At 58.8% G+C, this 19,006-nt stretch overlaps 1 protein-coding gene across 2 annotated transcripts in view; it reads left to right on the top strand.

Annotated features, from left to right (window-relative positions):
* The window catches only part of SIM2 (SIM bHLH transcription factor 2), a 40,514-nt gene that overhangs the window by 4,677 nt on the left and 16,831 nt on the right, over window positions 1-19,006 (top strand). For both annotated transcript variants that reach the window (XM_045852563.1, XM_045852564.1), the window contains exons 2-6: window positions 4,968-5,050; window positions 8,027-8,116; window positions 14,918-15,026; window positions 16,407-16,492; window positions 18,628-18,827. In XM_045852563.1, coding sequence (XP_045708519.1) covers window positions 4,968-5,050; window positions 8,027-8,116; window positions 14,918-15,026; window positions 16,407-16,492; window positions 18,628-18,827 — 568 coding nt within the window. The remainder of the gene's footprint in view (window positions 1-4,967; window positions 5,051-8,026; window positions 8,117-14,917; window positions 15,027-16,406; window positions 16,493-18,627; window positions 18,828-19,006) is intronic.

Genomic DNA, 19,006 nt, shown 5'->3' with positions numbered 1-19,006 from the left:
TCAAAAGAAGTGAAAGCGCCGTCACAGGCGGCGGAAGTGGGTCCGGAGGCCTGAGTTGCTCCAGCGGCGGGGTCTGCCTGCATTTAGATTCACGCAGGGCCTCCCCTGCCCCCCCCAAGCACACAGGCACGCCCCGCGCCCCGAGGACGAGGATGGGAGGCCAGCCGCCGCCGTCCTAGACATCGTGACCGGGATCCGAACCCTCTGATTTAGGTGATTCGGTGAGGGCGCTCCTGGACAGACCTGGGGTTACAGATCCAAGGCTTTTCTGTACCGCAGCTGGAAATAACGTGGATTTTTAAAAAATAGACTTATTTTTTTTAATGTGGATTTTTGCAGCCCTCCCCCATCTCTACGTGGACGCCTGCCGGGCTGTGCGCCTGGGTTCCGGAGGGAAAGCTCACACTGGCCGCCGTGCAGGGCGCAGGGGGATTCAGGGGCGTGGGGTCCTGGCAGCTGGAGGCCGGACCTGCAGCGAGTGCTGCGAGTTCGGTTCCCGGGGTCTCCCGGGGGCACAGGAAGCTGCCGTGTAGTGGCCGGGGGTCTTCAAGGTCTGAGCCACAGGCGTTGGGAGGAGGGGGCACGTCTGGCAGTCTGTAGTCTGAGCGCCCACAGGACTGGCCAACCCTGGAAGCCCCCTTCCCTCCACTCCCCTGTCTCACTTGCGTGGCTTTCTCGGGGCACCCCTCCCTACCACCCCTTCCTACCCTTCCCCCGGCTCGCTCTGCAGCTGACGGTCTGGGGCAAGGCCGGGCTTTTCCAGGGAGTCCAGAGAGAGGCAGCCTTCCAAGGTAGAAGGACCTGGTGCGTGGAAGAGGCCAGCACCGTGATGGTTTCCTGGGACCCCGAGTCACCAGCTCTGGGCTTTCCTGTGGCACCGAGGAAGGCCAGCCCCAAGCTCCCCTCTGCCTTACAGCCTCCCCCAGGCCTGGTGCCGCGGTGGCCTAGCCGTGGAGGGAGCCCGGCCCTGGAGGGGCCTCCTGAGGCTGCCGCCCTGAGGTTGCTCGGGCCCTGGCTGTGGGGGGGAGGGTGGCAGGCATCAGAAGCGGGCTCCCAGCTCGGGGACAGGAGAGAGAGCTGTGGGAAAGAGGGCCCAGCTGGGCCTTCCCTCCCCCCCCACCCCCCCCACCCGCCCACCCCCCCCCCCCCCCCTTCTTGACTTTGGAGTGGTTTACAATTGGGGAGTGTGCTGTTGTGTCCTCAGATCGCCCCCCAGCCACAGACAGGTCAAGGTCCCCAATATCACACCCCCTTTCTGGAGAAGAGGGTAGGTAGTGCTGGGTGGGGGGGAGGCAGAGGAGAAGGCTGGACCCAGGTGGTGGGGGCCTTTCTCTGGAACCCGCTCTCACCCTGGGCCAGCGGGGTTAGCTTACTTAACTCCCCAGCGCCCCCGTTTCAGGGCGAGAAATTAAGGCTGGCGGTGGGGGTGCTCGCCTGAGGTCTGACCTTCCAGACTGGGCCTCCTTACTGGGCGGGGGAGGGGGGCTCCCAGGGGTCTGCCCGGCTCCCCACTACCCCAGGTCCAGCTCTCCGCCGAGGGGCAGGGGCACGCAGGTCCCTGCTATTGACCCCGTTTAATGGCCACAGGGTCCCCGCGAGCAGCGTTCCTGCCACCGGCTCAGACACCCGAGGGTGCCGCGGGGAAGCCGGAGGGGCCCTGTCTGACCCGGGAGTTCCGACCAGAGGCGGCCCCTGTCTCTGGGGCTGCACCCAGCGGTCACGGGCCCCCATCCCCGCACCTGAGGGGTGTGACCCCACTCACCCTGAGGGGACCTCTCCGTGGTGTCCCCTTCCCTGGGGAATCATTGCATTTGTGTGGCCCCCTGTTAATGGTCTGTGACCTGGGCCTGGAGGGCAGGGGGCCCTGAGCTGGTTGCTGGCTGACCACCTGAGCACCCTGGGGGGAGGGAGGAGGGACCACATTTAGGTAGCTTCCCCAGCAGGAGGGCCTGGTGAGTTTAAACTGCACAGCCAGCCAAGCCTGAGTACCAAGGTGCAGGCACCCCCAGACCCTCGAAGGCGGAGGGGAAAGGGGATGCCTGGCTCCCTCTCCTTCTGACCCAGTGGCTAACCTTCCCCCCAGACCTGGCCATCTGCAGTCCAGTGGCAGGGAGTCCCCAGCAGATCCTCCCACCAAAACCTGCAGGGCAAGTGGGACCCAAACGCTGGTGGCCAGGGAGCCACGGGCTGGGCCTGGGACGCGGCGGCTGCCCCACAGTCCCCGAGTGGAAGGGCCGCCAGTTCGGGCGGGACAGCCGGCCAAGAGCTGGTGCCCCTGGGGGAGCCTGGCCCGTCTTCTCTCACAGGCCCCCCCTCGCTGCCAGACAAAGCCCTTTGTTAGGTCCACACGAGGGCCACGTCCACACAGCGCCTCACTTTTTCGGGGAGCATGTTGTTTGCGAACCTTAATTTACTTAGCCTCCGCCTCCTGTCCAAGCTTTTACGGGCCAAGAGCACAGGCCTCCCCCGCAGCAGCTTCTAATGGGAGAGCCGGCGGCCCCGCCGCCCAGGGCGAGGTGACACGGGGCGGGATGCTCGAGGGTCACCCCCGCCCGCCCCCGCCACCCGCCGGGCCCAGACCTGCTCCCTCACAGCAGAGGCTCCGGGAAGTGGTGGGGGAGCTTGCAGTGAGGCCAGAGGACAGGCGCCCTGGAAGCACCTGGGCGTCGGGGTTGCACGGGGAAACCATCCCCAGCACCCAGTGCGTTTCCGCGTGTGCGGCCGGAGCCTGCGGTGCCGGGCTGTCAGGAAATTGGGGGGCGGGGGAGTGTGGTCGGGGGGGTCATTCCCCTCGGGGTAGGTTTCCTTAGGTCCCTTGGCAGGGACCCTTCTGGAGGCCACGCGCACTTTCCCCACGGAGCCGGGACGGTGCTCTGGCCCACACCTGGAAAAGCCCCCAGCACAGGGCAAAGGGCTGTTACCGGGGCGGGCGTGTCCATTTGCAGAAACCCGAATTCCTGGGTCTTTATTACATGCTTCCTTCAAGCCCCGGGGCTTTTGTATTCTGGTTCTTTCCAGCTCTGGTTGGACGGAGTGGACGCTGCCCCTGCCCAGCAGCTGCAGCAATGAGGGCCGGCGGGCGAGAGGCAGAGGCGCTGCTGTGGTCTCGGGGCCGTCCCTGGGGGTGGGCCGCGGCCGCCACAGTCCGTTCTGTCCACGGGGTGGAGGCCGAGGGGCCGCCGTCACATTTGGGGGATTGGGATATGTGGGAATTAGCCACTTCCTCCCGGGGAGGCCAGGATAAGTGTCTAATTCCTAGAACCCAGGAGGAGAAATGAAAGGTCACTGCTTTTTATATTCGCTGAGCGGGGCTCCCCAGGAAGGGTCCCCAAAGCCTCGGTGGGGACTTAGGGCAGCCGCCGCCCCTCCCCGGCCCCACCCCCCACCACCGCAGTTGCTCCAGGCCCCCAGCCGCCTCTCGCTGGGGGTGCAGTTTCCACCTCCTGGGATCAAAGCCGCCAGAAGCCGGGTTGCCACAGTTCGCGCAGGGGCAGTGGGGAGACCTCAGGTTCCTGCCTGCGACCCTCACCTCTGCCCATTCACTTGCCGCCACCCTTAGAGGAGTTTCGTGATCGCCGTCCATCCCAGGAACGGCCCTCGAATTCTCGGGGGGCCGGACGAGGCCCCCTGCCCCGTGCGCGTGCATCTGGCCCTGGCCTCTGGTCCCGCACTCCACGCGCGCAGCAGGCAGGGGCCGTCTAGCCTGCCCCTCACTGTAGGGGGGGGGATGGCGGACACCTAGGGGGACCCACAGCCCACCCCACACGGGGCAGTGGCTGGGGTGGGCAGATTGCAAGTGAGCCTGGAGCCTGGGGGCGCATTTACCGTGCAGGGAAGTGGGGCGCAGGCTGACACTGCGGTCCCGGCCTTCGCCGCCTCCTGTCGGGGGCTGCAGGGGGAACTGGAGGGTGGCTGGCCAGGGGGGCCCCCCCACAGAAGGACCGTAGGCCCCGGCCGAGTGTTCTGCAAGGCGGCGCTTAACACTGCAGCCTCAGCTGGCTCTCCTGCTTCCTCCGGAGTCCCCAGAGGACGGCCCGGGATCTCGGGGTCACAGCCGCTGAGCCGAGGGTGCAGGAGAGGCCAGCTGTGCTGGGAAGGGCGGTCTCTGCTCGGTGCGCTTTCTGCAGCGCTGCTGGCCGTCGGGGAGGTGATGGGGAGGAGCAGGGGGTCTGGGGGTGGGGGTAGGGGCAGGTAGGAAACAGTGGCGCTTGGGGGACCCTAATTATGTAACAGCTACACCTCTCCATGACTGCGGAGCACCGACGGGCTCTCGCCACCTTTGGGGCAGCCCCGTCCGGCAGTTCCTGAGTTTGGAGTTCGCTCTCCAAACTAGGGAGCCCGCTCTCCAAACTGGGGGGGCCCGCCAGGTAAACCCTTCCCAGGCTGCAGCTCTTGGATTGGAAGGGGATGGTGTCCCCCCGCCCCCGGGGTGCCCGTGAGAGCTGCAGAGGTTGAAAAAGATTTTTATTTTATTTTACTTTTTAATGCAGGAGAGATGCCTCCTGGACGCGAGGATTTGGGTCTGGGCCTCTGTGTCTTTGGGAAAACGCGCAGTTGCCGGCAGCGCGGGGAGGGGAGGGGGCGTTCTCGGGGGAATATTTGCGGGCCAAATCCGTATCCCCGCGCGGCTGCGAGGACGGCCGGTTTCAACAGAGTGGATTAGATTACTCTGCGGCATTGCAAATAATGAAACGGCAGTTCCAGGGCGGTGAGCCCGCGGGCGACCCACCCCAGCTTCGGGCCTGGCGGGCTCTGCGCGCCCTGCAGCTCGGGGAGCCTAGACTCGGCGGGAATTCCGCCCCTGGCCTTTTTCTTTTTAATCCAGGGCAGAGGGGTCGCTGGGGCTCGGGGGCGGGGGCGGCCCAGGTGCTGGGTGCGGGGGTTTCACCTGCACTGCTCTGCTCATCGCTGGCGCCCGGCTCTGGCTGGCACTGCCGCTGACTGATTTGCTTTTTCCCCCCTTCCAGGTCTAGGAGACGCCTGGGGACAGCCAAGCCGCGCCGGGCCTCTGGACAGTGTCGCCAAGGAGCTAGGGTCGCACCTGCTGCAGGTAGGAGGCCGGCAGCCCTGGGCCGTGCCTGACACCCGGGCCTTGAGGTTTCCCTCCCCGGACAGGACTGGGTGGATCCGCCGGCCGCCGCCACCAGGCTGCGGCATCTGCCCGGGGACTCGGCTCGGCCAGAGCCACCCCGTTTGGACTCACGCCTGCTTTGCCCCCTCGCCGTCCCCCCGGGACTGTAGCCCACCAGACCGAGGCCAGTAAGGCGGCCCCGGGCGTGGTTAAGCCCTTGCCAGCCCTGACTGCCCCCAGCAGACTTTGTGTGCAGCGTGTGCTCTGTGCCGTTCGCTGTGCCAGGCGCTGGGGCCGGAGAAGGAGCGAGCCCAGGGCGCCCGGAGCGCCTGATACTCGTGTGTGTTTGGACGAGTCGCAGCAAAGGAGAGACTGCATCACCGACACAATAGTAGCAGCTGGCATTTATTAAGAGTTTACTGCGGGCCAGATTCTGTTCTAAATCTCACTATATCATCTGGCTTCAACCACCCACCCAGAAGGCATTCTATTCTTAACCCCGTTTCCCTTTTCTTGAGGAGAAAGTCGGGGGCACAGAGAGGTGAAGCAACATGCCTGAGGTCACACAGCAAGTGGCAGAGCCTTGTTTCACCCGAAGGACCCAGCTCTTGAGTCTTGGGCCCAGGACCCGGTGCGGCCTCTTGGGGTCGCCTGGCTCACGGGGGCAGCCTTTGCTTGGTCTGTGGTCAACCACTTAGCGCCCCCAGCCTGGAGCCACTCAGAGCTCCCCTGTTAAACCACCCCTGACCTCTGATTGCCCCCCACCACCCCCCCGCCCTGCAGACTCTGGGGTGTGAGCAGTCGCTGAGTGCACGGCCCTCCGATTCCAGGGCCAATTCCAAGTTGGCGGCTGGCGCTCGGTGGGGACAGCAGTGCCCTGGGTCTCAGAGTCTTTCAAATGCCCTTCACAGAGCCCTATCAACGACCCGATTCATTCCCCCCTCCGTCATTTGTCTCTGCCACGGAAAAATGCCTACCGAGGGCAACTTTGCATTTCCTTCTTCTATTTTGTGTTTTCTTTAAAAGAAAAAAAATAAAAAGTTGGCGGCCGGTCGCAGAGGCTTGGGTCAGAGTCAGCCCTGAGTGCCGCGTTTTGAAAAAGCAGATCTTTTAAAAAAAAAAAAAAAAAAAAAACCCTTTTGCCCCAAATGTCCTCGTGTGATTTATTTTTTAAAAAATGCACGCCCCGTGGAAGAGCAGATCCGAGGAATATTTGAAACCTGAAGCTTTTGCAACAGAAAAGCGCACGGTGAGGCGCCCGGCGGGAATGGTGCTCCTGGAGTCCCTCCCTCCCTCCCTCCCTCCGGGCGCCCCTCGCCACCCCCTGCCCGGGCTCACCTCCGGTTCGGAGCGCGGGATTTTGCACGTTCAGTACTCCTGCATATTAGAAGTGACACTAATGTCGGGGACAACTAAGTGCCGCTTAAAACCTGGCGGCAACGCCAGCGGCCTCAGGTTCCTCTGCCTGAAGTTTCCTTAATGAGTTCCGCAGCGGCGTGGGCGAGCGCCTTTGCAGTCAGCACGCAGGCGAGCAATGTCTGAGGCTGTGAACCCGTACCCACCACTTTCCACTAAGGATATTATTTTTAGCTACTGCTGGCAACTTTCAGAATTTGATTATGATAATTTTTTCCCCCTTTTACTCATACGGCTCATGGGCAGAGACGATGTCGTTAAATGTATCTTCTTTAAGGATCTTGGAGTTCAGCAAGGATGCGGAATGTGCCAAGGTTTATCACTTTAGAAAGTGCTGTGTAGTTTATACTTTGGAAACGGAGTTTAGCTGGGGAAATATTCTGGAGCCGGAGCTACCAACGAGGAAGTGAGGTTCCTGCTCAAGATGTTGGCTTCCACCTCAGGGGAGGGAAAGGTAATGGTAGTGGAGTTGGCAAAGAATTTTTGCAGCAAAACTCCATTTGAGAGAGTCGAATGTAACATCTTTTATGTTTCGTTTCTGCTACATTCTTTTTAGGCCCCCCTCCAAAGAGGGGGTGGGTGTAGAAAAACCAAAGGTAATCTGGTTTCAATTACATGCTGTAAAAGTAGAATTTGTGGCCAGAAATTAATTTGGAATATTTTTTATGGGGGCAGCATTGCGGGTTGTATAGATCTTTCACCGATTTTATTGCCTTTCATTGGTTCTGGATCTAAAATATGAATGGGTAAATAAAATACAGTTCCCTTTCTCGAAAATAATCCAGCCTTTTGATCCTTGCCACACATAAATATATTCAGTACCTTTTTATTTGTTTTAATTACCTCTCATAATTTTACCTTACTTTTGTGAGGGCTAGCCAAGTTCGGCAAATCAGAATATCATGTAGGTGGTTTTAATTTTTCAGAAATTGATACTCTTTCTTTTTGAATTTTGCAAAGGTTATTCGAAATAATTAATTCTGTAGACGTGGCCTGTTCAAATAACCCGGTATTTTCTTTTCTGGGGAGTGGTAGTGTTCGGAATTTATTATTCAAACGGCACTTAGGGGTAACTAGAAAATTGAGGCAAATAAAGCGTGTGTCCTAGTGGTATAAACACTGCCAGTTATGACATAAAGTGGCCTGGACAGCGGCAGATTGTCCCCTAAGTACCATAGAACTCCGGATTTGTGCTAAGTGCTAAAATAACTCCAAACAATAAAGCCCCTACATTTCAGCTGGGTATGATAGGAATTCTCCAATGTTTTGCATGATTTTTGTGATGTGCATGTAAGACTGTTTTTTACAGTGCCTTAAAAGCATTAGAAAGCCTGGCGAGTGGTGTAACTTACAATCCTTATGGCCCCTGGCTCTGGGAGGGGTTTTTTTGTTGTTGTTTGTTTGTTTTGTTTGCATTTGACAAATATGCGTTGATGATGATATTTTCTGCAATCCTCCCTCCCAGCCAGAGCACAATTGTTAAGAGTTGACTCGAATGTGTAACTATCATTTCTTACCCTGGCGCATTTTCTTTTCCAGACTTTGGACGGATTTGTTTTTGTGGTAGCATCCGATGGCAAAATCATGTACATATCGGAAACAGCCTCCGTACACCTAGGCTTGTCCCAGGTAGGTAGCACCTCGTCATTTCGCGTGCAACTCAAATGTGACGACGGGCTGGCGGACCTGGGCAGCCCTGCCCAGCCCGAACATGAGGAGGGTGTTCATGCATCTGCTTTCGAGTAGGAGCAGGATCCAAAATTGCAAAACCCTCCTGTGCAGGCCATCCCTCGGGGGCTCTGCTTCCTCGGGTCATGTTTCACGTCTTGACTCTCTTTTTCCTTTGGGGTCAATGACCAGTGTGTCTCTGCGACGGCCAGCCTCGTTCTGAGGTTCCTTCAGCAGCCCGGACGCGGCTTCTCCAGGGAGACCCTCTGTCACCAAGCAGAGCGTCACAAAGGCGGACTTTTCCGTCTGCCCTGGATGGCTCTGCCCGTGGTGTCGTGAGTGGCCATGAAAGCGAGAGGGAAGCCGGTGGCAAATGTGGATTGGATACAGAATGTGCTTTGGGGGGAGAGAAGGGGGGGGCAGCACAGATTTATGAGTGTTCACATGGAATTCAGGGTAATTTTTCCTGAGTTTTTCCAGTTCAGTGGTCGTTTCAGTAAAGCATTTTATACGCTTGTGATAGAAACTCATAAAACTCAGTTTACTACTGTTTTGCACAGCAAGGTCCTGGTTTCTTTAGAACATATAAATATTACTGATTTTTCTGGAACCACTTTCTGAAAGGGAGCGCATCCCCTGGAGGAAAGAGTTGCACTCAGCTTTCCGTATCCCCGTCCAGCCGGGGGTTTGGTGGAGAATCTGGCTGCAGTGGCCTGGGGGCGGGGGTGGGGGTGGGGGTTGCGGTGCAGCCGCCGGTGGGTCTCCGGGTGGGGGGAGTCTGCTCGTTGCCATTCATATCTCTGATTTAACAGGTGTGGCACGTGGTTCTGAGAGGCACATTTCTATACGTGGAGGGACTAAATGTGTCTTTACGCTGTGAATTATCAGAGCGCTCTTTTCCATCGCGCTAGAATTAATCAGACACGGGAAATGGGCCCCCGGGAGGCCGGTGAATGGTCTGCATGCACCGGCCTCTTTGTGTAGTTAAGCCAAAGGAAAACATGCCCGCTGAAGGGGCTGGGGTTTTCCTCATTGAAAAGCAAAAGCGCCAGTTTGGAAATGAGCATCTGGTGTATTCCTTTCCCTTTCCTGCCTGGACGTGGGTGAAACTCGGGGTTCGTTCACGACCTTCTCTCCCAGTGCCCGCGCGCCCTTCCCCCTGTGCCTGGGGGCTTCTTACGCAAAGTCCTCTAAGGCGAATCTCGTATTTAAACTGTTGGGTGTTTCCTTTTCTCCTCCTCTTTTCTTCTTCATGAAACCAGGTCTCCCAGGTAAGACTCACGGAGGCTCAGCTCTTACGCCCCCGTGACTGACAGCGGCAATGCACTTGTAACGTTGAAAATGTGGTTGGGAGCATGACGTGGACTTTTTTTTTTTTGTATTTTGCAAAGTTATTTTTCTCTGAATTTGTACCTTGCCCTATGTAGAATTATTTAGGACTCTTTCATTGCCTCCATCCTGGTTTCTACTCCTGGCTTGGTTTTTGGCTGATAAACCTTAATCAGATTACTTAACTCTTTCAATCAAGATTTATAAAGTCTTTGCTTAGTTCTGTAATAGTGTCACAAACAAGATGAACATTTCACATGGTTTTTAAATGAGGGGTCAAGCCCTGACCGGTGTGGCTCAGTGGGTTGAAGGTCATCCCTCAAGGTGAAGGGTCACCAGTTCGATTCCCGGTCAGGACAGATGCAGCCAATCGATGTTTCTTTCCCTCCCCTCTCCTCTCTCTGAAAATAAACAACATCTTTTGGAAAAAGAAAGCAGCTGGTCAAACATACGTTAGAATTGGTAAAGTTACTGTTATGGAATATTACATTTAGATCTGAGCTTCCTAGCAGTCAAAGCAAAGAGCGAAATGCATTTAGTTACGTGGTTTTTGTTGTCTGATAGGGCAGGTATTTAACCTCCCTGAACCATAACTTAGGAAAATAATTCCCGATATACCCATCTTTCAGGACTGCGGTAAAAAAACAAATCCAAGCACCGCCCACTGTATATGACTCACAGGCCCTAGGGAGCCACTCAGAAGCCGGGCAGTGCCACTGCTTCATGAGTATCGCGCCTCAGATAGCACAGAACTTGCTCCAGATTGCACCCTTCGAGGGGCACACCCGGGCCGCTAGGCACCCGGAATGTCCTGGCACCACCACACGGGAGGCCCGTGCACAGGCCAGCGCACTCCAGTCCGGGCACGCCGCTGTGCTTCACACCGCATCTCTCTCTCTCTTTCTGTCATTTTTTTTTCTTTAATTAAAAATAACCAAAGTTTTGGAGAGGTGGCAGATATGCCTCCTGTTCACGATGACCCCCCACGAAAGGACATCCCGGCAGAATCACAATGAAAATTGCACTTACTTTTGATCAAAACGCAGAAATAACAGTTCGCACTATAATTTTGAAAGGGGAGGGTGTTAGCCACTCCCATTCTCCCAGAAAGTTAGAGATGCCTTTTGTCTCTTTGTTTCGGGAGACGTGTCCATTAAAAAAGAAAAAAAAAGATACATCAAACTGTGCAGGACAAGTGAGTGCTTTTTCCTGATCTCTGGGCAGGGCCCTGTTCCTATCGGTCTGCAGCTACGAAAACGCGCCAGTGCAGAAGCAAGCCCGGCGTCTGGGGAGTGTTTCGCGGTGAGCTGTTTAAATAAGCAACAACAAACATTTCCCCTCAAATCCGCCTCCTGTTCCAGACAGGCTCTGCAGAAGGAAAGCTAGGCGGAATCACAATTGTGTGTTTTTCTCTGTCTTCTTCACTTAAGTAGTAAAATAAAGTTTTGAGGAGGATGTCAAACACCCAACTTCTCTTTTTTTAAAAAAATTTTTTTTGCTCTTAGATTATTTTGTTAGGAGGAAAGAAGTCAGGCAAACATATCAGATACAAATCAGAGTAAAGTAGGCTTGACGATTTTTTTTAAATCACCAGAGATAAAAAATGTTAATAAACTTTTACCCAGTCGTCTGAGAATAACCTTGAAACAGGTTTCCTGATGAATAGCAATAGCAGCAATTGCTTACATCTACACAGAGAGTTCTGTGCTCCAAGAACTCTCAGCTACTCCAAATGACATTATCTCATTAAAGAATGGCATCTTTCACATTAATTCAGGGTTCAACTCTGTGTTAGCAGCTCCCAGGGAACATAAGCCCCTTCTTGGGTTTGCCATAATTGTGTGAAAATTCATAGCAAAGTGGTGTTCTTTTTTTTTTTAACCTGAATTACCTCAACAACCATCAGCATGATCTATCTGAGGGTGTAAAAACAATTGCACTATAAGCCCGTCTCAACTCAAAGCATTTTATTGAACTTTTTTTAAAAAGTTGAGAATAAGAAATCTACTTTATCTGGAGAATGTTTTAAAGCCTGTTTTTACTTTTAAATGAGTGAACGCAGCAGCCCTTGCCGTCACATTTTCACACGGAAAATGACAAGAGACACCCACCCCATGCAAGTTCCCTCCTCAGCCCGTGTCCCCGGGTGCTGGGAGGTGGAGTTGGGCTCCTGGCTCGAGGTCCCGTTCCGTGGACACACTTAGGTCCTACGTAATAACTCACGCAGACCGACGTACCTGTTCGGAAGAGGCAGATGTAGGGACACCCTCTGTGTTCATGCAGGTTTGGTAAACGGTCTAATTCCATGGTTTGGGGGTTACCATAATTAACTTATATTCGAAGAAGGGAAAGAAAGCTTTGTTTCCCTGCTGTGTATGACCTCAATCATTTTTAAGTGTCCATGTGGTTCAAATTTCCTTCCTGAAGTTGCAGCACAGCGTGAGGCATCTAGGTAACTAATACGCACTTTCAGATACATATCGATACGTACGAAGGAGCCGTTTCACGAGACACGGGGAGGAAATGGAACGGCGGAGACTGCAGCCGGAAGCCCAGCCGTAAAAGTAGCCACGGCATCGTCTGGGCCCATAAGACCTAATCCTTTCACTTTTGAAATAAAGGGAAAGGACAGCGTTTTATGTTTGTTGACATAACTCGAACCCTGAAACCCAAACCGTCTTATTGGGAAATGCTCAATTTGCCATAGTCAGCAAAACACCCCGCGCAGAGCAGCGCGCAGAGTTTGCAGAGGAGAGCGCAGGGCGCGCTCCCTGCCGCCCCAGAATGTATCCATTTAGGGCTCTATTTATCCTGTGTAGTTTTCTTGGCAGGAAGGAAAGCTATTCAGCAAAACATAAAAAAGCTCTTAGCAGGAAAGCAATTCATTTTGTCGTTACCAGGGCTTTACCAACGCGAAAATATCACATGGAGGGTCTGTTTTAATAAGGCTGATGTATGAGACCTGGAGAGTTTTATAGCGGCGACCGTAATTTTTTTTTTTTTTTTTTTTGGAGGTAGTCACGTTTCTCCCAGCATTCACCAGCGGGGACAGATATGTAAATACAGGAAACAGCCTGTCGGCCTGATCCGGAGTCAAGGCCAGCCCTCTTTTATCATTCCCTGATTTGTTCTTTGCAAACATTTCCGTTCGTTGAAGACGGCTTTACCTCCTCGAAGGCCTTCGCGTTGCGTGACGGACCCGAGTGTTCAGAAAAGCAAGCCTTTACTTAACCTCCGGGGCCTTTACCCTCCCCATTGCCCCCCCCCCCCCATGCCCAGCAGGAACCTCTGAAAGCAGACGGAGCCCTTTGGGGTTCAACGGTTGTGAAGTCCCCGTGAGCGCAGACTCGGGCCTTTTCTGCGAGTCTTCAGAAAACACCCGTCTCGGAAGAGACATCAGTTACTTTGGTCTGAGCAAGAACCTGGAGCAAACCAGAACCATTACTCCCCGCCCCCCACCCCCCCCCCCAAAAAAAACGAAGGCAGGGGAGACATGATAGGCCAATCCCCCAAGATTCCATTTGCTTATATATATATATTTTTCAGTTTGAAAATAAGTCATGGAAGTCGGAGATCGATTTCAGAACTCACTCCCTTACTGACCAGCCTTGACGCCTGTCCCCCTGCCATCTGTGTGACTGCCCCCAGGAGCAGGGGCACTGTCCCGTCCGGAAGGGCTGGCGGAAATGGGGCCGGTTTACGTAAACGTGAGGCCTAAGAGAAGGACTGGACAGAAGAACATTTTGTTTCCATCACTTACACTTTCGATGACATCATGTAGCAACGTTGTATCCAGGCTCCTGGCCGCCGCTGGGCTGGGTCGGCGGGGAAGCGTCAGGCCTGGGGGGCCGAGCGGAGCAGCAGCATTTCTGCAGGAGGCGTCTCTGGCCGCTCTGCTTGCAGGACACTCTGTGAGGAATGTGGAGAGTACAGCTGGGGACAGCGTGGGGGGGGCCAGCTTACCGAGCAGGCCGGACACGTAATTTGTTCTGAATAAAAAGGCCCCTCACGCTTGCTTATAACTTGGAGGACCTGGCTCCGAGGGGCGGGGTAGCTGGGCCCCCAGCAGAGCGGCACCGGCCTCCTCGCCGGTTCGGAGTGGTGGGGACACTCTCCATCTGCCCTGTGGGCCCGGTGGCCCGGCGGCGTGAGGCGGCGGCACAGTCAGGGCTGCCATGTGGCAGGAGATGGCGTCTTCTCCGCTCCGACGGAGGGCAGCGAGGCTCCCAGCAGATCTCGCAGCACGGCACACCTAACAATGCGTGCTGAGGGGGTGGCCGGGCACAGGGCGCCCGCCCACCTGCCTCTGCTTGACTTGCCCCCTGCCCTCCCCCCCACCGGGAGCAGGGCTCGGGGAGAGTTCCGCAGACACACCCAGGGGCCTCTGCCACCCTAAGGCTGAGTCCCTGGCTTTTGGGGGCTCCGCCTGGCTGCCCTGGGGGCCCCCCCCCCATCAACACTGGGTGCCCGGGCTCACCTCTGCCGCAGGGCCTGCCCACCTCTGCTCAGAAGGCCGCTCTGACGGTGGTGGCTTCTAGAATATCCCACCACCTTGTGGTGGGCGAGGGGACCAGGCCTTGAGGCCCCCGGCCAGGCCGTCACGGCTCGTGCGTTTGGGAGGACATGGGAAACTCCGCGGGGTCAGGGGCTGGATCACGGGGACCGTGGTGTGAAGACCCCGATGACCGCCTTCCCACGGAGCGCCCCCCCGCCGCCGAGCAGGGGCCCGTCCAGCGTGGACCTGGCCTCTAGGGGCCTGTGCTCTGTGGGTGCGTCTGGAAGTAGTCGGTGTGGAGCCCAGGGTCACGCAGCCCCCTGGGGTGGGCCAGCAGCCGCACGCATGGGCGGGGCCGTGGGGTCGGCACCGTCACTGGGGCTGGGAAGCTCAGAGACAGGTTTCTTGGGCAGAGTCTGGGGGCACAGCTGCCCGGAGAAAGGGCCTTTTGGGGTTCATGTCCTCCTCCAGCACGGGGTCCCCCAGGGCTCCTGCCTCTCAGCCTCTGAGTGCACGGAGCTCCCTGGGGACCTCACTGGGGACAGGCGGCTGATCCACTGTGGACCAGTGCCCTCAGGCAGCAGGGAGCACGGGCTCCGGCCTGTTTTAAGTTGTCTCTCTCCTGGAGGACGCTGACCAGACCAGTAGGGTCACCCATCTCAGGGCACAGCTTTGTCGTCCTGCACTTTCCAGTTCCTCCTGCTGGGGACGCTCTCCGATTTTCAGCTCAGCCCTGTCTGGCCTGGTCAGAAAGCGTGGGAGACGTTTCGGAAAAGACCGGCGTCTCTGTGCTTGGGGAGGGTGTGGGCTGTCCTCCGAGATCGAGGTCCTGTCCCCGGCGGGTGCACACCCGTGACGCAGACGGTGCCCCTCCCCCCGGCCCTCCCCCTGCTGTCCCGGAGGGGACTCTGACTCCGCCCCCCTCCCTCCTGCGGCAGGTGGAGCTCACGGGCAACAGCATTTACGAGTACATCCACCCTTCCGACCACGACGAGATGACGGCTGTCCTCGCGGCCCACCAGCCTCTCCACCACCACCTGCTCCAAGGTCTGTATTTCCTCCAGAGGGCAGGAACCAGCGTGAAACCAGGCGATGATGCTCCTGGCTGTGACCCGAGGGTCTCGCTTCCCACACTGCCCCACCTGGGCCCCCGGCAGACCCACTGCGCCCACCCAGGGGGGTTGGCGTTTACGCCCAGGTCCTCCAGTACACCACCACTGGGTGCCCACGGGGCGCTCGTGACTGTGACGGGGGCCGGGGAGGGGACAGGGAAAGTGGCCAAAGGCTTCCCCCCCGACGTGCTCTCGGTTCCGAGTCTGGGCCGCATGGGTCCAGCCCCGGGCTTCATCCCCACAGGGCCCAAGGGCTGAACTGGGGTTCGAGAAAGTGGATGGGGAAGGTCGCACGCCCCTCCTCCCGTTGGAATTGAGCGTTTCCGGGGGTTCTAGAAGGCAGAGGGGAAGCCCCGAGTCCTCCAGCGACGCTTCGGTGCTTTGAAATTCGGGGGTCCCGGGACCCCGCTCCGAGGCTGTGTTATTGGACGTGCGAACCCAGCAGAGCACTCACGAGCACGTCGCCGCCCGCGTCCCCGCTGGAACCACCGTGTCCAGCACAGTCGGGATATTTCCGTCCACCATCCCACACACTTTCTGTCACGAGCTGAGAAGCGTTCGCCTGCGTGGGCATGGGTGGGTCTCGGCGCGGCCCAGGGCCGGCGAGACGCCCCCGTCTGGACGCGGGCAGGTCCATCTCCCCGGCCCAGCTCCCCCTGGGGGTGCAGCCCGGCCCCTGACAGGTCGGGTCCCCACTGTGGTGAGCACCGAGTCAGCACAGACCGGGCGTGACTCGCGGACAGGGAGGGCGGTCCGTCCAGGGCTCTTCTCAAGGGCAGGAGCTTGGGTCTGGCCCAGCAGGTCCGCTGGGTTCTGTTGTTCACCCCACCCTGCTGGGCGGCCCGGTGCCCACGGGCTCAGCTGGCAGGAGGTACGGGAGCTGGTGCCCCGCCACAACCTGTCCTTCCTCTCAGCCGCCCCCCCGGGAAGTCAGCTGCTTCTGGCCCCCCCCCCCCCGGAGACCCCGGTGCCCGAGGTGCTTCTCCTGACACCGGGCCTCTCTGTGGCCGCCACTCGGGGGCCACTGCACGTTCAGTCCACACTGTGACCCCAGGCTGGCGACCCCCAAGTTCTTGCTCTGGCCTCGTTTCGGGCTGCCCTCCTCAGGGGCCCGTGGGGGTCTTGCCAGGACGGGGCCGACTCCCCCACCCCACCCGGGCAGCCCGGCCACCGGCGAGGCCCCCTGGGCCGGGCTCCGTCCTGGGGAGGGGAGGCCCGGCTGCCCGTTCTGGGCCCGAGGGTCTGTCGGGGCTGCCGGGAGGACGCTGGGCAGCACGGCGGGACCTCGGCCGCCTAACCTGGCCCCTGCTTCCAGAGTACGAGATCGAGAGGTCGTTCTTCCTCCGGATGAAGTGTGTGCTGGCGAAGAGGAACGCGGGCCTGACCTGCAGCGGCTACAAGGTGCGGGAGCCGTGGCGGCGGGCGGGCGGGCGGGCGGGCGGGCGGTGTGTGTGTGTGGGGGGGCAAGGGATGGGGCCTTCCCTGTCATGGGCGCATTCTGCTTTGCACCCATGAACAGGAAGGCATAGGGACTCGACCCTTCCTACCACCTGCCATGGAACTTTCCAGTGACTCGGCTCCTCGGGCAGGTGTGAGGGCCGGCGTCTTGGGAGGACGTTCGTCCAGTGAGACCGGGGGCACAGGTGGCGCCTCGGCACCTGCAGGTCTCGCTGTGCACACGGCTCGGTCTGCCGCCCTCGGGTTAACCGAGAGCCCATGCTTCGGGGCAGGGTCCCGGGCCCCAGAGGGCGTCCAGAGGGCGTCCAGAGCGCCGGAACGCCACTCGCATTAGAATGTGCGGCCGCGTGGGGAAACAAGGACCGTGCTGTGCACAACTGCGGTAACGCGGCCCGTTCTGGGCGCGGGGCGGCGCCTCTGTCTGCGGCGTCGCAGTCCGATCGCACCGTCTGTCGGAGCAGCCCCCCGGGGAGGAGTGCGATGGGCCCCGGCCCTCAGTCACGGGCTCCAGTGGACAAGCACAGGGGCGGGCGGGCGCAGGGGCAGAGCTGGGGCCTCGGAGCCCAGCCCCGGCTCCACCCTGGCCAGCTCCTCTGCCGGACGCAGCCCCTGGCCCCGGCTGACTCCGGCATCCGGGAGTTGGTCTCGCAGAGAGCCCCCGTGGGCAGCAGTACGGAGCCTCCACATCAGAGTCGGCTGCTCCCCAAGGGGAGGGCAGGTTGGGGGTGTCTGAGCTGATCGCCCCGCTGTGACCCTCCCGGCCCTTCTGCGGGGCTCCAGACGGATGGCGGTGCTCCTGCAGGAGTGTTTAAGTGTCGGGAAAGGTGGGTGGGGCGGGGCGGGGCGAGAGAAAGGGGACGGTCCCGGGAGCCCTGAGACTTGGTGCTCTTTCTGGAACTCATGCCCCACCTCCTCCCCATCCTGGGATCTGCCGCCCCCTCCCTCGGCGTCTCCTCAGGCCCCTCCTTGGAGCCCCGCTCCGAGCACCCACTTGTTGAGGACTTGAGCTCACTCTGGTTTCCAGTCTGGAGGGTACGCTTCTTGCTTGCTGCCCTGGACTCTCGGCCTGTGTGGGCCCTGGTTGGGGGGACCCCAGCCCCGTCCTGCACCCACAGACGTTCTCCTGGACACCTGAGTCTCCAGTTGTTTCTGCCGCTTGTTAACTGTCGAGTCTTGAGCAGAACATCCCGCCCCCCCAGGCTGCCCTCCGCCTCCTTGTTGGTAAACCGGGAGAGTGGACCGGAAGGACGTACAGATCTGCCCCCCCACCCCCCTGGGAGGGCTGCGCCTCCTGCAGGAGTCCCGCAGGGGGCCTTTCAGAAAGGGCCCTTGTCACTGCTGTCCCAGGTGACGGTGGGCCTTTCGAGCCTTCCCGACTGTCTCTGGTACAAGTGCCTCCAGAGCGGAGGCTGAGGGCCCCACCGAGGTCTCAGGGTGCCGCTCGGAATGCTGGACGGCATCTCTCGTGTGGATTTTGGCCGTGACTCTCACAGGTGTCCCCACAGGGTCACCCTGGCTGTTGCCCATGTCATGACAAGGGGAGACCGCCTTGAATTATCAATAAAATAAAAACATATTGGAAATGAAGCTTTTTTTGGTTCCACTGAAAGAATTCCGAGTTTATGGGGGTGATAAAGCTCGTCAGGCGATACCCGTGTTGCGTTAGCAGACGCCAAGTGCAGTCCCAGTGGAAGAGAAGCCGGGGAGTGGCCGAAGGGGACACGGTGGGACACACGTCAGCTTCCCCAGAAGGCCTCTGCGGTGCGACCTCACGGAAACGAGGCGATGGGTCGATTGTGGGTCAGTCTGCCCCGCGCTAGGGAGACCTGACCTGCGGAGCTAGGGGAACAGAGTCAGTTAGGGAGGGCGACCCTTGCACGTTATCACGGTGCTCTTTCTTAAGGAAGAAGAACGGCTTCGCATCTCCCGAGCTGCGAGTGTGTCGGGCGTTCGGCCACGCCGCTCCGTGGGGCCGGGCTGGAGGGCAGCCCAGCACGTTGGGGGACCCCGGCAGGCCCCCCGCCGGGGAGGAGTGGGTGCCCGCCCACCCCGGCTGACCCCGCCCCCTGTGCCCCCAGGTCATCCACTGCAGCGGCTACTTGAAGATCAGGCAGTACATGCTGGACATGTCCCTGTACGACTCCTGCTACCAGATTGTGGGGCTGGTGGCCGTGGGCCAGTCGCTGCCGCCCAGCGCCATCACCGAGATCAAGCTGCACAGCAACATGTTCATGTTCAGGGCCAGCCTGGACCTGAAGCTGATATTCCTGGACTCCAGGTGAGTGGGGACCCCTGCTGCTGTGGCGGCTGCTCCGGAGCTCCGGGGGGCACTGCAGAGGGGGGGGCAGGAGGGGCCCCTCAAGGCCGCTCTGTGGGACCCAGCTGAACAGCGACTAAGTCACGCTGGGCAGGCGAGTCACGAAGGGGCTCAGCGAAGTCCGGTCGGGACTTGAGAGA

Source organism: Phyllostomus hastatus, unplaced genomic scaffold (assembly GCF_019186645.2).
Source record: "Phyllostomus hastatus isolate PE091 unplaced genomic scaffold, TTU_PhHast_1.1 phas_contig_948, whole genome shotgun sequence".
NCBI classification, from domain to species: Eukaryota; Metazoa; Chordata; class Mammalia; order Chiroptera; family Phyllostomidae; genus Phyllostomus; species Phyllostomus hastatus.
Note: the sequence above shows the minus strand (reverse complement) of the source record. Positions and strands in the feature narration are given on the sequence as shown.